The sequence below is a fragment of the Piliocolobus tephrosceles genome, chromosome 2 (assembly GCF_002776525.5).
Source record: "Piliocolobus tephrosceles isolate RC106 chromosome 2, ASM277652v3, whole genome shotgun sequence".
In the NCBI taxonomy this organism is placed as follows: domain Eukaryota; kingdom Metazoa; phylum Chordata; class Mammalia; order Primates; family Cercopithecidae; genus Piliocolobus; species Piliocolobus tephrosceles.
In genome coordinates this window covers 92378082-92399315 of record NC_045435.1, presented here as the reverse complement: position 1 = coordinate 92399315, position 21234 = coordinate 92378082, and the positions used below count along the sequence as shown (strand labels likewise).

The window sequence follows — 21234 nt, the reverse complement described above, 5'->3', positions numbered from 1 at the left end:
TGGGGAAAGTTTGTTGTAAAAAGTTTTAACTCTCATTTGCCTTGTTCTATTAACCAGAAAAACTAAGGAGAATTTTGGTTCTAATAAATGCATCTGAAATATAGTGCTAATTATAATAGAATTAACTTTTTGTAAAAGCAGAGACAGGTATATAAAAGGAGAAATGTGTACATTTTTTTAATTATGTAAAAGATGTGGGGGCAGGGAGTCCGTGGGATGTTTCTGTTCCTTAATTTTTCTGTGAACCTACACCTGCTCCAAAAACAGTCTTAAAAAATGAGAATTGTAAAGTGCCATTTTCCATACCACTTATAATATACTGTCTTGTAGTTGTTTGTCTGTCATCTGTATTTCATCCCTCTAATACATGATAAATTTCTAGAGGGTGCCTTCCACAGAAAAAGTGCTCAATAAATGTGTCATTGGTGAAAAAAAAAAAAAAAAAGAGAGACATAAAAGAGAATAACCTTGATGGAATATTTTACACAAAGATAAATTTTTTAAAATCCAGAAAATCACTCTGAAATGATTTTTAAATTATTTTTGAAAATATAAATTGAAGTTTTACTTTTTCTTATCAAATTAGCAAACAAGTTATCTTGATACTGTTTGGAGTATATGTTATTTGTGTTGCTTCAAATGCTGTCTTGCTTAACTTAGTGGATGCTTTACAGTTACTACAGAAAGTGAATCTTTCTAATTTTCTAGGTGTTCCAGAAGTCCCTAGGGTTGATGATACCCTATAAATATTGCAAATTTCATTTTAATACATTACGTGGCTGTGAACGACCACTGTGCAAGTTTGCTCATGTGCCTGAACAAGGGGATGAAAAGGTAAAACATATAAAGTATTTAAAGTAGAGATTGTTTTAATAACTATCTCAGTCATGCATTTTAATTTAGATTTTCATTGACTCCTAATAGCATTGATGTGAGTTTTGCCTGCTTTTGATCTTTATATAAAAGGAATCATATGTGTATTCTTTTGTCTATCTTCTTTTGCTCAATATTTTTGAGCAAACACCTATTGTAGATGTTTCTCATTGTCATATAATAGTTAATGTTTCATTTTGTGAGTATATCAAAATGGAATATTGGGTGGAGCAGATTTGGATATTACAATTGTGATGCTATCAGTGTTCTGCATGTCTTTTGGTGAACATATGTATACATTATGATAGGTTATACTTAAAACTGGAACTGCTGTGTCATGGGGCCTACATATATTCAGCCTTAGTAGATAACAGCCAAACAGTTTTCCAGAGGAGTTTTACCAAATTACACTCTTACCAGCAATGTCTGAGAATTCTGGTTGTTTCACATCCTTACCAGCTCTTGATATTATTAGCCTTTTGCGTGTAGCCATTCTGGCGGGTGGGTAGTGATACCTTCCCTGATGATTGATGAAGTTGAGCACTTTTCAGAATGTTTATTGGGCATTAGTAGGATATACTCTATTTGGAAGTATACTGATATTTTCCCTGTATTCTGTGGGATTCTTTTTCTTCTCTGTCTACAATAATTCATCATATAATCTGTATACAAGTTCTCAGTTGTGTATGTATATCTATATATATAAAATCATTTACTACTTTAGAAGTTGCCTTTTCACCTTTTGTATTTTGTTTTTTAATTTTTTATTTTAAAGTACAAGTTGCAAACTAGTTTATTTATGGGGTACAGTGTGATGTTTTGATTTATGAATATGATATGGAATAATTAAATCAAGCTAAAAAACATCTGTCACCTAGGATACTATCTTTTTTTGTAGTGAGAATATTTGAAATTTACTCTTAGCAATTATGAAATGTACATTATTATTTGCTATAGTCACCATGCCATACAATAGATATCAAAGAAAAAAAACTTTTTCTTCCTGTTTAATTGAGGCTTGGTACTCTTTGACCATCATCTCCCCATTCCCCTTACCACCTGTCCTCTGGTAACTACTGTTCTACTCTCCGCTCCTTTGAGTTCTAGATTCCATATGTAAATGAGAACATATATGGCATTTGTCTTTCTGTACTTGGCTTATTTCAGTTAGCATGTTCTCCAGTCTGTGTTACAGTGACAAAACTTCTTTCTTTTTTTAAGGCTGAATAGTATTTCATTGTGTATATATACCACATTTTCTTAATCCATTCATCCATTAATGGACACTTAGGTTGATTCCATACCTTGGCTGTTGTGAATAGTGCTGCAGTGAACATGGAAGTGCAGACATCTCTTCAACATACTGATTTCAAATCTTTTGGGTAAATACACAGAAGTGAGATGCTGGATCATACGGCAATTCTATTTTTAGTTTTTTGAGGAATGACCGTACAGTTTTCCATAATGGCTGTACTAATTTACGTTGCCACCAACAGTATACAAAGATTCCCTTTTCTCTACATCTTCACCAGCATTTGTTATCGTTTGTCTGTTTGATAATAGCCATTCTGAGAGATGTCAGGCAATATCTCACGGGTTTATAATTTGCATTTCTCTGATTCATGATGTTAAGCCTCTTTTCGTACATTTGCCATTTATGTATCTTCTTTTGAGGAATGTTTGTTCAGCTCTCTTGCCCCCCCCCCCCCCCCCTTTTTTTTTGAGACAGAGTCTTGCTCTGTTGCCCAGGCTGGAGTGCAGTGGCACAATCTCGGCCCACTGCAGCCTCTGCCTCCTGGGTTCAAGCAATTATCCTGCCTCCGCCTCCTAAGTAGCTGGGACTGCAGGCCTGCGCCACCACACCTGGCTAATTTTTGTATTTTTAGTAGAGACGGGGTTTCACCATGTTGGCCAGGATGGTCTCCATCTCCTGACCTCGTGATCTACCCGCTTCAGCCTCCCAAAGTGCTGGGATGACAGGCGTGAGCCACCACGCCCAGTCTCCCTTGCCCATTTTTAAATTGGATTACTTCTGTTCTTTCTAAGTTATTTGAATTCTTTATATATTTTAGATACTAACCCCTTATCAAATGTATGGCTTGCAAATATTTTCTCCCAATCTATAGGTTGTCAGAACTTAATCTTAACGAAACCAACAACTATCCTCTAACAAGGAATTTACCACCAGATTGTGCCCAGATAAGGCAAACACCTAGCTATAGCCATTCAAGTAATTTCTCAACTTTGTTTCCACATTCAGTCTGTAAGAAATCCCACTGTTCACACTGTTAAAACAGAGCTCTCTGAACCTCTCTAGTTTGCGGTGCTTCCCCATTCGTGAATCTTTTAATGCTCAGATAAACTCTATTAAATTTATTTTTTCTGAAGTTTTTCTTTTAACAGAAGTCAAAACAAAGTTAGCAGGGACACACTGAAGCCTTTCTGTGATAAGGCTTAAAAGGTTGCATGATTGTAAAAGGCTATATTCTAGAAGACCTCTGCTAAAATAATAACTCTCTAATACAGCAAGAGCCAGAGTTTCTTACATCTTCTTTTTGTTTTCAATCTCTTTTCCTCTTTACGCTGTATTCTCTATTCCACATTCAGAATTATCTTCCTAAAATATGGAATTAATCTGGTCAATAATAAAAAAAAAAGCCTCCCTTCTGTATACAAAATAAGTTCAAATTATTTAGTTTGGCATTCAACAACTTACAATCACATGTCAGTATATTTGTCAAATTTCAGTTCCCACTGATGTATCACCCGCCATGCTCCAATCACACCATCCTCTTCATCCTTTAAAACCCAGCTCAAAGCCACAATAATATTTGGCAAGAAAAGACTATGCACTAAGACCACTAAGATAAGTAAAATAGGTCCCAGCTATCGAGAACCCCATTTGACAGAGAGACACACAAGCAAACAAATCAATGTTATTTAATATAAAGGATGGGTTATAAAATATGAGCAGAATACAGATAGGCAAATTATTAATCCAAACAAGTAAGATCAGAAGAAGCTTCATAGAAAAACTAAAAAGATATTCATGGGTGAAAGAATAATAGTCAACACTTACCATATATGCCAGATTCTGTTTCAAGTGCTTTACGTATATTAACCGATTTAATCCTCATTTTGTTGATGATGAAAATGAGAGGCTGGGCGCGGTAGCTCATGCCTGTAATCCCAGCACTTTGGGAGGCCCAGGTGGGTGGATCACCTGAGGTCAGGAGTTCAAGACCAGCCTGGCCAACATTGTGAAACCCTGTCTCTTTTTTTTTTTTGGCGAGGCATGGTGGCTCAGGCCTGTAATCCCAGCACTTTGGGAGGCTGAGGCGGGCAGATCATTTGAGGTCAGGAGTTGGAGACCAGCTTGACCTACAAAGTGAAACCCCATCTCTACTAAAATACAAAAATTAGCTGGGCATGGTGGCAGGCACCCAGCTATTTGGGAGGTTGAGGCAGGAGTATTGCTTGAACCTAGGAGGTAGAGGTTGCAGTGAGGCGAGACTGCACCACTGCACTCCAGCCTGGGTAACAGAGCAAGACTCCCTCTCAAAAAACGAAAACAAAAGCAAAAAAAAAAAAAAAAACGAAAGAAAAGGAGAGTCAAAAAGAGTTTAAGTAAAATAAACATAATAATAACTACCATTTATTGAATATTTACAACATGTCAGGCACAATGCTAAGCACTGAAAAGGCACAAAATGGAAGTAAAGACTTTAATTTTTTTTTTTTTAGACGGAGTTCTTGTTGCCTAGGCTGGAGTGCAATGGCACAATTTCAGCTCACTGTAACCTCAGCCTCCCATGTTCAAGCGATTCTCCTACCTCAGCCTCCTGAGTGGCTGGGATTACAGGCATGCGCCAACACGTCTGGCTAATTTTGTATTTTCAGTAGAGATAGGGTTTCTTCATGTTGGTCAGGCTGGTCTTGAACTCCCAACCTCAGGTGATCCGCCCACCTTGGCCTCCCAAAGTGCTGGGATTACAGACATAAGCCACCGCACCAGGCCACCTTTAACTCTTTTAAGTGAGAGATGGCAGTTCTTATTTTGTACCTCCACTAGTAGGTTCTTTTTTTTTTTAATTGCTCTTGATTCATAGTATTTTACATAGTTCTGGGATATGTGTGACATTTTGTTACATCCATGTGTGTGAATTTTATACATCTATGCATGTAGTGAAATATTATATACCCCATAAATATGTAAAATTTATTGTTATACAGCCACATAGTTTACATGTATAGATATAACAAAATATCACATATACCCCATAAATATGTAAAATATTGTGAATCAAGATAAAAAAAAATGATCAATCAAGTCAGGGTATTTGGTGTGTCCATCACCTAGAGTGTTTAACATTTCTATATGTTGGGAACATTTCAAATTCTCTCTTCTAGCTACTTTGAAATACACAATACATTGTTGCTAACTATAGTCATCCTACACTGCTATCAAAAGTTAGAACTTATACCTTCTAACTGTATGTTTATACTATTCGACCAACCACTGTTTTTCCCCCCCACCTACACATTCTTCCCAGCCTCTGTATCTATCATTCTACTATCTACCTCAATGAAATCAACTTTTTTAGCTCCCACATAAAAGTGAGAATATGGTGTATGTGTCCTTGTGCCTGCTTATTACCACTTAACATAATGACCTCCAGTTCATCCATATTGCTGCAGACTACATGATTTCATTATTTTTTATGGCCAAATAATATTCCATTGTGTATATATACCACATTTTCTTTATTCATTGATCTATTGATGGACACTTGGGTCGATTCCATCTTTGCTATTGTGAAGAGTGCTGGAATAAACATGTGAGTACAGGTATCCCTTTAATTTACTGATTTTTTTTTCTTTGGATAAATACCCAGTAGTGGGATTGCTGGATCATATGGTAGTTTTAGTTTTTTAAGAAATCTCCATACTGTTTTCCACAGAGGCTGCGCTAATTTACATTCCCACCAACAGTGTATGAGAGTTCTTTTTCTCTGCGTCCTCACCAACATTTGTTATTTTCTGTCTTCTTAGTAATAGGCACTCTAACTGGGATAAGGTAATATCTTACTGTGGTTTAGATTTGCGTTTCCCTGATACGTGGTAATGTTGAACATTCTTTCATATACCTGTTAGCCATTTGTATGTCTTCTCTTGAGAAATGTCTGTTCATGTCCTTTGCCCACTTTTTAATGGGATTATTTGCTTTTTTTAACTGTTGAATTGTTTGAGTTCCTTGTATATTCTGGATATTAGTCCTCTGTCACATGAATAGTTTGCAGATATTTTCTTTCATTCAACAGGTTCTCTTCACTCTGTTTGCTGTGCAGAAGCTTTTTGGTTTAATATAGTCCCATTTGTCTTGTTTTTTGTTTTGTTGTCTGTGCTTTTGTAGTTTTTGCCATAAAATCTTTGCCTAGACCAATGTCCTGTAGTATCTCCCGTATGTTTTCTCCTATGGATTTAGGTGTTAAGTTTGAATCCATCTTGAGTTGATTTTGTGTATGGTGAGAGATAGGGATTCAGTTTCATTCTTCTGGATATGGATATCTTAATTTTCCCAGCACCACTTATTGAAGAGGGTCCTTTCCTTAATGTATGTTCTTGGCGCTTTTGTCAAAAATCAGTTGGCTGTAAATACATAAATTTACTTCTGGATTCTCTGTTCTATTCCATTGATCTGTATGTCTGTTTTTATATCAATACCATGCTTTTTTGTTTACTGTATCCTTATAATGTATTTCGAAGTGAGGTAGTGTAATGCCTCCAGCTTTGTTCTTTTTCTTTCAGAATTGCTTTGCCTATTCTGGCTCTTTTTTGGTTCCCTGTGAATTTTAGGATTGCTTTTCTATGTGAAAAATGACATTGGTATTTTAATAGAGATTACATCATTGAATCTGTAGGTTGCTTTGGGCAATTTTTTTTTTTTTTTTTTTTTTTTTTGGATGGAGTCTCGCCCTGTTGCTAGGCTGGAGGGCAGGTGGCGAGATCTCAGCTCACTGCAACCTCCACCTCCTGGGTTCAAGCAATTCTCCTGCCTCATCCTCCTGAGTAGCTGGGACTACAGCCACATGCCACCATTTTTAGTAGAGACGGGTTTCACCTTGTTGGCCAGGATGGTCTTGCTCTCCTGACTTCGTGATCTGCCTGCCTCAGCCTCCCAAAGTGCTGGGATTACAGGCATAAGCCACCACACCTGGCCCAGTATGGTCATTTTAATGACATTAATCCTGCTTATTTATAAGCCTGGGATGTCTTTCCATTTATTAATGTCCTCTTCAGTCTCTTTCATCAGTGCCTTGTGATTTTCCTTGTAGAGATCTTTTACCTCCTTGGGTAAATTTATTCCTAGGTATTTTTTTGTAACTTTTATAAATGGGAATACCTTCTTGATTTCTCTCTCAGCTATTTCATTATTGGTATATAGAAACACTATTAATTTTTGTATTTTGATTTTGTATCTGATTTATTAATCAGATCTAAGAGTTTTCTGGTGTATTCTTTGGTTACTTTTAAATATAAAACCATATCAGTAGCAAAGAGTAACAATTTGACTTCTCTAACTTGGATGCCTTTTATTTCTTTCTCTTTCCTGCTTGCTCTGGCCAGGACTTCTGGTACTATGTTGAATAGAAGTGGTGAAAGTAGGCATCCTTGTCTTGGTCATTCAGTATGACGTTAGCTGCAGGTTTGCCTTATATGGCTGAGAGAGTTTGGATATTTGTTCCTGCCCAAATCTCACATTGAATTGTAATCTGCAATCCTGGAGGTGGGGCCTGGTGGGAGATGTTGGATGATGGGGGTGGATCCTTCATGTCATGGTGCTTTCTTCACTGTAGTGAATTCTCATGAGATCTGGTCATTTAAAAGTGTGTGGCACCTTCCGCTCCACTCTCTCTTGCTCTCTTGTTCCTGCTTTCACCATGTGATGTGCCTGCTCCACCTTCACCTTCTGCGATGATTGTAAACTTTCTCAGGCCTCCCTAGAAACTGAGCAGATGCCAGCACCATGCTTCCTATAAAGCCTGCAGAATCATGGGCCAATTAAACATCTTTTCTTTATAAATTACCCAGTCTCAGATATTTCTTTATAGCAATGCAAGAATGACCTAATAATACAATGACCTTTATTATATTGAGGTATATTCCTCCTGTGCCTAGTTTATTGAGGTTTTTATCATGAAGGATATTGAATTTTATTAAATGCTTTTTCTGCATTTATTGAGATGACCATATGGTTTTTGTCCTTCATTCTGTTAATGTGATGTATCATGTTTATTTATTTGTGTGTGTTGTGCCAAACTTACCTTCCTAGAATAAATCCAACTTGATCATGATGTATTTTTTTTTTTATGTACTGCTAGATTCGGTTTGCTAATATTTTTTTGAGAATTTTTGAGTCTGTGTTTATCAGGGGTATTGACCTGTAGTTTTTACTGTTGTTGTTGTAGCCTTGTCTGGTTTTGTTATCAGAGTAATGCTGGCTTACTCATAGAATGAGTTAGGAACAATTCCTTTCTCTTCCATTTTTTGGAATAGTTTGAGGAAAATTGGTATTAGTTCTTCTTCGAAAGTTTGGAATTCAGCAGTGAAGCCATCTGGTCTTGGACTTTTTTTTTGTTCAGAGTTTTCATTAAAGATGCAATCTCATTACTTGTTTTTGATCTGTTCAAGTTTTCTGTTTCTTCCTAATTCAATCTCAGTAGGTTGTATGTGTCCAGGAATTTATCCATTTCCTCTAGATTTTCTACTTTTTCATGTATAGTTAGTTGTTCATAATAGTCTCTGATGGTCTTTTTATATTTCCATAGTATCCATTGTAAAGTCTGCATTTTCATTTCAGATTTTGTTTATTTGGGTCTTTTCTTTATCTTGATTAGTCTAGCTAGCGGTTTATCCATTTTGTTTATCATTTTGAGAAAACAAGTTTTCATTGTGTTGACCCTCCTTCTTTTTTTTTTTTTTTTTTTTTTTTTTGGTCTCTATTTTGTTTAGCCCCACTCTGACCTTATTTCTTTCCTTCTACTAGTTTTGGGTTTGGTTTGTTCTTGCTTTTCTAGTTTCTTGAGATGCATTGTTAGAGTGATTATTTGAAATCTTTCTACTTTTTTAACATAGGCGTTTAATGCTATAAACGTCCCTTCTAGAATAGTTGTTGCTGTATCTCATATGTTTTGGTATTTTGTTTTCTCATTGCTTCAAGAAATTTTTGCATTTTCTTCTCAATTTCTTTCTTGACCCAATGGTCATTCAGGAGCATGTTGTTTAGTTTCCATGTATTTGCACAGTTTCCAGAGTTCCTCTTGTTATTGATTTCTAGTTCTATTTTATTGTATCTGAGAAGATACTTGATATGATTTTGATTTTTGTAATTGCTGATTCATTTTGTATTCTAACATATGGTCTAAAAAATGTTCCATGTGCTGATGAAAAGAATGTGTGTTCTGTAGCTGTTGGATGAAATGTTCTGTAAATGTCTGTTAGGTCCTTTGATTTAATGTGCAGTTTAAATCTAGTGTTTCTTCATTAGTTTTCTGTCTAGATGTTCTGTCTAATGCTGAGAGTAGGGTGTTTAAGTCTCCAACTATTATTGTATTGGAGTCTGTCCCTCCCTTTAGATCTAATAATATTTGCTTTATGTGTCTGGGTGCTGCATTGATAGATGCATGTATTTTAAGTTGTTATATCCTGTTGCTGAATTGATCCATTTGTCTTTAAATAAAGACTTTATCTTTTTTGTTATTTTTTTACTTTAAGTCTGTTTTATCTGATAAGTATAGCTGCTCCTGCTTGCTTTTGGCTTTTGTTTGCATGGAATATCTTTTTCCATCCCTTTACTTTCAATCTATATGTGTCTTTACAGGTGAGATGAGTTTCTGGTAAGGAGCATATCGTTAGATCATGTCTGTTTAATCCATTTAGCCAATCTTTATCTTTTAAGTGGAAAGTTTCATTCGTTTACATTCAAGGTTATTATTGACATGTGAGGGCTGCTTATTCCTGTCATCTTATTAATTGATATCTGGCTGTTTTGTATATCCTTTGTTCCTTTCTTTCTCTCTTACTGCTTATCTGTAGTGCTAACATTTTATTCTTTTCTCTTTCTTGTTTGTATGCTCTGCTTTATCAGTGGTGTTTATGTTTGCATGATGGTAGATATCATTCTTTCCACTTCTAGGTGTAGGATTCCCTTAAGCGCTTCTTGTAGGTCTGGTGTAGTGGTGATGAACTCCCTCAGCTTTTGCTTTTCTGGGAAAGACTTTATTTCTCTTTATTTATGAAGGCTAACTTTGCTGAGTATAATATCAATTAATATCCATATTTTCTTTTAGCATACTTTAGATACATCATCCTATTCTCTCCTGGTCTGTAAAGTTTCTGCTAAGAAATCCACTGTTAGTCTGATGGAGATTTCTTTATAAGTGACTAGATGCTTTTTTTGCTTTTTTTTTCCTTTCCTTTCTTTTTTTTTTTTTTTTTTTTTTTTTTTTTTGAGACACAGTCTTTCTCTGTTGCCCAGGCTGGAGTGCAGTGGTGTGATCTCAGCTCGCTGCAACTTCTGCCTCCTGGGCTCAGGTGATCCTCCCACCTCAGCCTCCCAAGCAGCTGGGACTACAGGCACATGTCACCATGCCCAGCTAATTTTTCTATTTTTAGTAGAGATGGGGTTTCACCATGTTACCCAGGCTGGTCTCTAACACCTAGACTCAAGCAATCCACCCGCCTTGGCCTTCCAAAGTGCTGAGGTTACAGGCATGAGCTACTGTACGCAGCCTGTTCTTCTTTTTCAAAAGTTGTTTTAGCAGTCCACAGCAGTGATGGTTGCAAACAATAGAATTTGTCCTTCTGGCATGTGAAAATGTGTAGCCATCTTTCTGCTGGGGGGTTGGCTGGGTCACTGCTGTTGGCTCCCACAGCAACAGCAGCTGCAGCTGCAGACCAGGAATGTCAGTGGGGCTCCAGGGATTTTTCACTCGGCACCAGGGCAGGGCACAATCTGTGGGGGCCAGGCTCCCAACATGGCACCAGGGTGTTGTTAATTAGCAGCTTTTTTAGCAGCTACTTAGGACTTAGTAGTTTGTGGGACTCAGCATGAGCTCTTCCTCTCTGGAGCAGTGCTTTTCCAGGCAACCCCCCTACATTAGTCTCAGGACCCACAAGGGTCAAGGGACTCTGTCATGGCTAGGATTATAGGAGTCTTCAGCCAGAGTGTGGGCCACTGGGAGTCTCTCATTTACACTTTCTCTGTATTAGGGAGCCTCTCTAACTCCACTAGTAGGTTTTAATCCTGCTGAGATTCTTTCTCTGTATAAGACAAACTAAGCAAATGCATTTTCTTCTACCTTTTAGCAAAATCTCACTGAAATGCATTCATCCATTTGGCTCACCATGCCATCCCTTCTCCACTGAAATGGGTGGTCCAAGGCCAGGTCTTCAGGCATTTAATACCCACTGCAGTGCTATGGTAGTCAGAAACCCCTTTTCACCCTCTTAAAAGTATCTTTTGAGAAATAGAATTTCTTCATTTTTAGAGTCCAATTTTTCAGTTTTCTTTTGTGGTATTAACTTTTTGCATCCTGTTGAAGATCTTTACCAAGATCATGAAGATGTTCTCCTATGTTTTTCCTTTAAAAGTTTGTTTTACCTTTTGCAGAATCAAATCAGCTAGAATTGATTTTTGTTTATGATATAAGAAGAGAATCAAGATACAGTTTTTTCCCATGTGGATCTTCAGGTGACACATTACCGTTTATCAAAAAGACCATCTTTTCCCCACTACACTACAATGATACCATGTTATAAATCAGCTGACTGTATATGAGTGGGTCTGTTTCTGGGCTCTGTGTTCTAATACGTTGGTCAATGTGTTCATCCTTGCACCAGGAAATGGTTGTTTGTGAAATAACATAAGATTTTTGTAATGAATTAAATATGTACTTCAAATCTGTGAGTTAACCAGACATCAGCTTCTTTATTCCAATCCTTTGAGATCATTTAAAAATTTCAATATAAGCGAAAAGATAGGATTGAAATGTGTATAGTTCTTACAGAATATTTTTAAAAAGGTAATTTTACATTTTTCATGACTTTTGCAGGTTTGCATGGATGTGTTTAAGAAATATATAAATATCAATGAACTGTGTTTGCTACAGCGTGCAGGTATGAAACAAATAGTATAAAGCTATTAATGTGTGGCTATTAGGTAATGTGCTGTTGTTTGAAAATAGTTTAAAAGTAAATTCAATAATTTGTAAGTTTGAAAACAAAATGTCTTACCCAAGAGTGGCTCTGTTGGCCTAAGAAAGGGTTGAAAATAAATGAGATACTTTGGTTAATAAAAAAAAATCTACCTAATACTGTAATTCCCTTACACACTAATATTTTCATGACTTACAAATTTTATTTACAAGTGTAAGATGGAGAAAATGGTATTGTTAATTAGTCTTTAACTCTATCTAAAGGGACTTTTCAGAAGCTGACTCTTTCCTATTTCTTCTTCCTTCTTCTCTTTTTACATTTACCTCTTGTAACTAGTGTACCATCCAGTGAGTTCTGTGCAGTTCCCTATATATACCAGGCTGTGTTCAAACTTCAAGGCTACTATTACCACTTCTCTCTGTTAGGGATGCCTCTAGTTCCATCCCACTTCCTCATGGCAAAGGAAAGGCTATTCGGCCTTCAAGGCTAGGTCATAGGAAATAGGATTGGCTATTTGGCCTTCAAGTCAGGGTCATAGGAAATAGGATTACCTCCTCTATTAGGCCCTTATCTGATGCCACAACCCCATCCCATTCTTTGCCACCTTCTCCCCATACTAATAGTGAGCTGCAAGAGGACAGAGACCATGCTTAATTTATTTGTGTTTGTCACCCTGACACAACCACCAAAGCCACATAGTAGATGTGGTAATAGAGCACTTTCACTTCATATATTTCTGCTTGAGATCTCATTCTGCTAAAAACAAAGTCTCTGACAGGTTTACTGTTTTGTTTTGCTGGTGATATCATCTCCCCAAGGATTAGAGGAAACACCTAATGGAATTGCTAGTCTGAACTTAATGTAACTGTAACAAAGAAGTAGTAGTTAAGGTGAAGTAACAGGTACCTATATGGGAATACACTTATAACCTAAGGGATTCATCCATATCCAACCTATATAGTTTCATAGGTTAGATATGGATGAAATTTTAAATTCCAGAAATAATCCCACATATGAGATGTGGAAGAAAAGAGGATGTCAAGAAAAAGACGCAAAACTCCCAAAAATATAAGTCTGACTGTATAAAGATCCAGTATGGCTACAGGAAAAATCCATCTGAATTTTGCTTTAAAACAATGAATAGAGAACAAAAATAAGAGCCTGTAGCAAAGAATAAATGTAGAAAATTGTCAAGAACCTGTGGAAATTTTTGGGTTTAAAAATAATAACTTAGTGGGAAATAATAGATAGCTCAGAATAGACCTGATATATATGAGGGGTTTAGTGTTTAGAAAGACCATAGGATTTGAGACAAGAGGAATCACTTTGAAAATGATAAGATAACTAGATAGCAACTTAAAGAGGCTCTGAATACCACTGGTATAAATAAGTTATGGATTTAGGTACTCAGGCTCTACAGAGAGGCCTCATGAACCATTTTGGTGCACAAGGGGAGGGAGCTGAGTCAGTGGACCCCCCCGACTCCCTGTTTAACCATAGTTTCTTGTTTATCTATTTTATATTTAAATTTCCACATAAAATTCTTTCGAGAGGTTTTTAAATGTTAAGTTTCCATTTAGAAATTTTAAATTTACAAAAATCTGTGAAAATAGAAATAATACAAACAATAGTCATATCCTTTATCATTTTCATTTGTTCGCTCTCTCCTTCCTTCCATATGTGCATGGCCATTCACACACACACCTTTTTCCCTGAACCACTTGAAGTTAAGTTGCACATATCATGGCCCTTTACCACCAAATACTTTAATGCATATTTCTGAAAAACAGGCTATCCTTTTATATAACCATGGCACATTTATCCACATTAGTAAATTTAACATGAGTACAATAGTTTTGTCTAATCTATTACTTATATTCAAATTTTGTCACTTGACCCAGTGATGGCCTTTTGTAGCATTTTTCCCTTTAGTTTAGGATCCAGTCCAGGATCAGGTGTGCATTTAGTTGTCGTGACTCTTTAGCCTCCTTTAATCTAGAACATTTCCGCCATCTGTCTTGGACATTTTGGGAGTATGTATGTGATAAAATATACATAAAATTTACTATTTTAAACATTTTTAAGTGTACAATTCACTGCCATATTAAGTACATTCGGTGTTGTGTAACCATCACCATTATCCATTCCTAGAACTTTCTCATCCCAAACAGAAACGCCGTATGCATTAAACAATAACTCCTCATTACCCTCATTCTCAGCCCTTGATAACCTCTAATCTACTTTCTGGCCCCGTGCATTTGTCTATTCTAGGTATTTCATATAAGTAAAATTACACAATATTTGTCCTTTTGTGTCTGGATTATTTCACTTAGCATAGTGTCCTCAAGGTTTATCCATATTGTAACATGTATCAGAATTTTCTTCCTTTTTAAGGCTGAATATCCTGTTGTATGAATATACCAAATTTTGTTTATATATTCATTTGTTGATGGACACTTGGTTGTTTTTTCCTTTTGGGTATTAAAGTAATGTTGCCGTGAACTTTGACATACAAGTATCTACTTGAGTCCTTGCTTTCAGTTGTTTCGGGTATATACCTAAGAGTAAAACTACAGGTCCTGTTTTATCTGTTCTATGTGTGGATTTCCACATAAAATTTCCCTTTCCAGAAGTTTTATGGCCAAAAACATTTTAAAACAACGCATTTAGCATATACCAGAATGAATCAGTGAAGTACAGCAATTAGCAATTCAGTAGAAAAAAAATCTTTTTAAATCAGATCTTTAGAAAGATGACGATTTCTGTGGTTTAAAGTAATCAAAGGGAGTATAAAAGATATAAATTTGATCACATAAATTTGAACTAAAAAGCTATTTATCTTCCATATTTTAGATTTACCACTGGTAATATACAAAAATATTCCAATATATAAGAATAATGAGTCCAATCAGCTATTTAGAAAGACATGAATATTGTTTCTTCTTGTGAAAATTAGAAACATTTCAAGAGGAAATTCCAGTGGTTAATGATTCACTAGAATTATCCATTCCTAACCAAAGAAAGGAGTAAAAGTACCTGATTCTGGTGAATAATTGGTAAAGTAGCATTATGAATTGATAGACTTTTTAAAAAAGCAATGTAGGCCGGGTGCAGTGGCTCACACCTGTAATCTCAGCACTCTGGGAGCCTGAGGTGGGTGAATTGCTTGAGCCCAGGAGCTTAGACCAGCCTGGGCAAAAATGGTAAAACCCCATCTCTACAAAAATAAATTTTAAAAATTAACCAGGCATGGTGGTGCACGCCTATAGGAGGCTGAGGTGGGAAGATCGCTTGAGCCCAGGAGGCAGAGATTGCAGTGAGCCAAGATCACAACACTGCATTCCAGCCCTGGGTGACAGAGCAAGACCATGTCTCAAAAATAAATAAATAAAATAAAAGAGAATACAGCAGTTTGTGTCAAAACGTATTAAAAATGTTCAGTTTAACCCAACCGTTTAACAAGAAGGTATCATTATTTGTTTTTGTTTTTTTGAGAAGGAGTCTCCCACTGTCACCCAGGCTGGAGTACAGTGGCACGATCTTGGCTCACTGCAACCTCCGTCTCCTGAGTTCATGCGATTCTCCTGCCTCAGTCTCCCTGAGTAGCTGTGACTACAGGCCTGCACCACCATACCCGGCTAATTTTTTTTATTTTTAGCAGAGACAAGGTTTCACCATGTTGGCCAGGCTGGTCTCAAACTCTTGACCTCAGGTGATCCGCCCACCTCAGCCTCCCAAAGTGCTGGAATTACAGGCGTGAGCCACCACGCCCAGCCGAGAGGATCATTATTTTCAATGCAGAAAATATATTAACAGTTTAAAAATAACTTAATGAGGCCAGGCGCGGTGACTCATATCTATAATTCCAGCACTTTGGGAGGCCGAGTAAGGCAGATCACCTGAGGTCAGAAGTTCAAGACCAGCCTGGCTCACATGGTGAAATGCCGTCTCTACTAAAAATGCAAAAAAAAAAAAAACTAGCCAGGTATGGTGGTGCACACCTGTAATCCCAGCTACTTGGGGGGCTGAGGCAGGAGAGTCACTTGAACCTGGAAGGCAGAGGTTGCAGTGAGCCGAGATCATGCCACTGCACTCCAGTCTAGGTGACAGAATGATACTCTGTCTCAAAAAAATAAATAATGACACAAAGGAGGAGGTTGCATGTCAATTAGTGGACTATTTACACACTGGCTAACATAGGTTAACTGCACCTTTTTGAATGTCTGCAATTTCAGTTTTATTAATAAGCTATAATAACACTGAGTTTACCATTTTATCAGTTGATCTGCTTCTGTATAGGCAACTATATAAATACTGCCAAAAGTATAGCAGCAATAATTTATCTGTATGTGCTCAGGGAAAATAATTGTAGTACATAAAAAAGCTTTACAAGAAATTTGAATGTTGTTAGACCATGTTATTAAAGTTTTAAAACTTTAACATTAATTTTTCACTTGTGCCACTGAACTTTGTCAATAGCTACTGGCTTTCCCAAACAACACCAGGTAATCCAGCTAGTAATAAATATTTCTAATAGAAATAATTAACACAAAATAAAACCAAAAGTATTTTTACTAAGGCAGTTAAGGTATACAGATTTTAACCTGGGAAATTTTGGAATGAAGAAAAAAATGATCAATGAAAGAATCCCAATTTAAATAATTTTAGTGAAATCAATGGGGAAAAATTGGAAACATCATGTGACATAGAAAATTAAGGATTTGGATGGGCATGAAGAAAGTACTTTCTCAAAGAAAACTAATCAGCGCTGTTGTAATTTTTAGTAGAATGTTCCACAGTCACAAACTGAAATCAAAAATATTCCCATCCATGACAAGGCAGGGAGAAGTTAAAAATAATGTCAACATGTTGGTGGGTTTAAAGCAACAAGAATGGGTATGTGTCAAAACAGTCTGCGTCCATCACCAAACTATACAACTTCACATCTGTACCAGGGCTACTGCCTCAAGACTGCCTGGGAACTTGACTCTCTAGGAGTTCATATTGACACTATGATATATGGGACTGGCAGTTTAGACCTATTCTTTGCAGGTAGCACATGAGTTACTCCATGCTGAACATGCTTGGTTGACTTCAAATATTATTGCCATTTTGACCTTTGCTTTAATTTTCATCCACTATTTCTAATACTAGAACTGTACCTTTCAAGAATTTACATTGAATTCATATTATTTTATCTTTATATATAGAAAAATTATTGAATTTAAGAAATACGGATATCTGACACAGCAAATGACATTAGTATATATATTTTCATTTTCAGTAAACGTATTTATGGAGTACTACAGAAAGTTTCCCCCAGGTATATACTTTGATTTACAAGTGCTAAATGACCTTCTAAATTCTTTACTCAAACATTGTTTATTGAAAGAAGTATTTCAGATAGTGAACCTCAGCATAATGGTTAAAATGCTGGTAAGTAGCCTGAAAATATGTGTTATTTTAATGTTTTATGTTAATTTCTCTGTTATTCATTGTTTGAATTTAGCAGTTGAATTTCTGTGTTTGTTGAATACTTCCTAGAAACCACTTGTGTTTTTCAACATAAATGAGTTTGAGAAATTTAAGGTGTACTAAAAGAAGATCTGAAAATGAGTGTAATTTTTTTGTTTTATCCAGCCTTCTCTGAAAATATTACTAAACATATTTGAGCATGTGGCAACTATGAAATTAAGGAATGCTGTACCTGCTTTAATTGATATCTTTTGCAAGGTATGGTTTTATTTTCTTTTATTCTCTGATGGCAAGTAACCAAGAAAATAATTGTTTCCATGTATACCCTTGAGCTGCCTTTTATTCACATTCTAGATGCCAAAGAATTCTATTTCCAGAAGTATTCTTTTTCTCTTGAAATAGGGTTTATAAAAATATACTCCAGTGGCTGATAAGCCTTCCCCTTAAATTAGTTTCAAATATTCAGATTATTGCTTTTTGATGTATGAATTGTCTTCATCTCTACTTCATAAGGATGATTAAATGAAATTTTCTTTCTCTAAAAGAATTGAGATCATTTACAACAGAAATAAACAAACCAAAAAAGACTGACAAAAATATAAAATTCAACTTTTGTTAAATACTTCCTAATATTTGATACTTAATCATCTACTTCAGAATAGGCCTGATAGGAAAACTGCCAGTTTTCTTTCAGAAGCAACATTGGAAGAACTCTAGCAGAAAAACAGATATTTGAGTTAATACCTCAGATTTTACATTATAAAACTTGACAATTGCTTGCCTAGAAATGTTTTGAATCAAAAGTTACTGATCGCCAGGCACGGTGGCTCACGCCTGTAATCCCAGCACTTTGGGAGGCCGAGGCGGGCAGATCACAGGGTCAGGAGTTCAAGACCAGCCTGACCAACATGGTGAAACCCCATCTCTACTAAAAACACACAAAAAATTAGCCAGGCATGGTGGGGCACGCCTGTAATCCCAGCTACTCGGGAGGCTAAGGCAGGAGAACTGCTTGAACCTGGGGGGCAGAGGTTGCAGTGAGCCAAGATTGTGCCATAACCTAGGCAACAGGGTGGCAAAACTCCATCTCAAAAGAAAAAAAAAAAAAGTTGCTGATAACCCATAGAGGTTGTAGAAAATCTCAGTAAGGATTCCATAAATTGTCTGATACTGAATAACTTGACTTTCTGCAAAATGTACCCCCCAGTGACTGTCTAAATAAAATTACCCTTAGTGGAGAATATCTAACAAAGACAATGATTTTCATTTTTGCATGGCTAATATGGAACCATCATTTCTGGAAGTTGTTTAAAACCAGTACCAATTTCCCTCTTAAGACTATTTCAGGGTTCAGTAATAACAGCATAATATCGTCATGGAGAAAGATGCTTTTCCTCCTCTTTATCCTAGTGTACCATACTCCATGTATTTAGCATGAATATCACTGAGAAAAGATAATTAACATCTTATTTTTGTCCTGCCTTAGATTGTTACCTAGTGTGTAACCCTGGTTTTTGAGCAGTGTTAAAGGGCAGAGTTTTTAAAGCATGTCAGTTACCAGATAACTGATTTGTTCTCTTGCAGGTTTGTTTATAGTTGGCCTTGTTCATTTAGTCAAAAGTCACTGCAAGGGCAGTGAATACAGTTAGACCACCAGTGACCCTTTCAAATGTTGTAGAGCATAACAGTAAAAAAAATCATGATGCCCACTCCTTTACTTCATGATGTTTGGAAAACTATTCGTTAAGGTAGTGGATTGGTAGGTTTAGGAGAGGAGCTGTTTTCCTCTTTTAAGATAAAATTGAGTATGCTCTGAATCTAGAGGAGCTAATAGAGCTTAAGGATTAGAACCTAATCTTTAGAACAGGCTTTAAACAGTCATTTTTACAGGATTTTTTTACCAAAACTATTTTTTAGTTAAAATTGTTTAATAACATGGCTTAAGGTAGCATTTCTAGGACCCATTCAAAGGGGGCCTAATACCACTAAATTTGAGACCGTTTTCCTTGGAGTTCAAAGGTGGGAAAAATCTCTTAGCAGCTTGTTACTATTATCCTTCACTAAAAGAAATTCTATCTCAAAATATATAATTGTAAGTTATAACAGCCAAATTACAGCATCTCACATTATACCTTGAAACAGGTAGCTTCTCCACTTACCCCGGTATTGTTTTGTTATCCTACCCCAAATTCTTACTTCCTAGTACTCCCTTCAGATCTATACTGGAGACAAAGCATACATTCTCTCAAACATTCAAAATATATTTTGATATTGAAGTAATTTCTTGAAGGGAATTTTTCTGAAAACCAGAATAGAAAATTCTCAGCAAAAATATTGCTCAGAGAATTTCAAACACCACTCAGTTGAGTCATTCTTAACTCTCTAAATCCTAGTCCAGAGTAGCTAGACATAATACCTTCGAGGTATTATGGAGGTATTGGAGGACCTAGTCAGAGTACCTTTGAACCAAGGTCAAGAGGATCATTTGAGCTGGGGCAACTAATAAGACTGCCAGCTCACAACCTTGTACCTTCCCACTTTTCCAGGATAATGTCATGTAGAAGAGCTGTCAGAAAAGGCCTGCCTCTCATACATCCATTCTCACACTAGAAGTATCCAGATATTCCCTTGTTGGTTCTCTTCATTAGAGTTGAGGTTCATGAAGAAGACCAGAAATGAGTCATATGTGAATGACAGATAAAATCTTTGAATTGATTTTTTTAAATTAAATGCTATATTACATGTGGGCAGTTAATCCACCTGAGTGATTAATTTATCAAGGAATCACTGATTCTTCTCTGGCCATGGCCCTGTGTGAGGCACAGGAACAATACTTCTCAGCAAGTTTACAATCAGGGATGAGGTATGAATACCAGTCCTAGACTAAAAGACAGACTGAGTACTAAATAAGAGGTATATATGATAAAGTGGTTAAGATAACTTAGAGAACAGGAAGAAAATTCACAAACTTAATATTTTCATTTTTGCTTTAAATTCTTAGGATATCTTTTTGTGATTCTGTGCCTCAATTTTTTTTAATGAGTTTTATTCCACTTGTCTCCATGTTTCACTTCTTCCATCAGTGTCTTGGTTGTTTCACACACATTGGCTCCTCAATTCTGTCACATTTTTGTAAGAATAACCACTCTTTCTTTTCTCTTCTACAGCTTGTTGAAGCCGGGATGGTGCTTGACCCAGAGCACTTTAACTATATTGTTAAGCTCTTATATCAAGTACAAGCTTCCCAACAAGAAATAACTGCAGTTCTAGAAATGAAATCCAGGTGAGAAAAATCATCATTATTTTTGCCAAAATATATGTGTCTTGGTGGGGACTTATAAAAGCTGAAGGCAAAGCTGTAATAACTGTTTGTATGCCCATTTAGATAGTTGCCTGTCATAAACCCTTCTCCCATCTCTTGGCTATGCCCTAGTTTAGTCGAGCTGCCTCTGGCCAGCCTCACCTCATTTTTCTCGGTACTTCATTTCCTCTCAACGTCCTGCTCATCAAGTGTAAAAGGAGTATCTTTTCTGATGTACATCGATGCAAAAATCCTCAATAAAATACTGGCAACTCGAATCCAGCAGCACATCAAAAAGCTTATCCACCATGATCAAGTGGGCTTCATCCCTGCGATGTAGGGGATTCAACATACGCAAATCAATAAAT

At 36.4% G+C, this 21234-nt stretch overlaps 1 protein-coding gene across 1 annotated transcript in view; it reads left to right on the top strand.

Annotated features, from left to right (window-relative positions):
* Nucleotides 1-21234, top strand: part of TOPAZ1 (testis and ovary specific PAZ domain containing 1) — a 92060-nt gene that overhangs the window by 28236 nt on the left and 42590 nt on the right. Inside the window, exons 8-12 of the mRNA XM_023231830.1 lie at nucleotides 709-834; nucleotides 11988-12051; nucleotides 17375-17526; nucleotides 17731-17823; nucleotides 20733-20848. Coding sequence (XP_023087598.1) covers nucleotides 709-834; nucleotides 11988-12051; nucleotides 17375-17526; nucleotides 17731-17823; nucleotides 20733-20848 — 551 coding nt within the window. The remainder of the gene's footprint in view (nucleotides 1-708; nucleotides 835-11987; nucleotides 12052-17374; nucleotides 17527-17730; nucleotides 17824-20732; nucleotides 20849-21234) is intronic.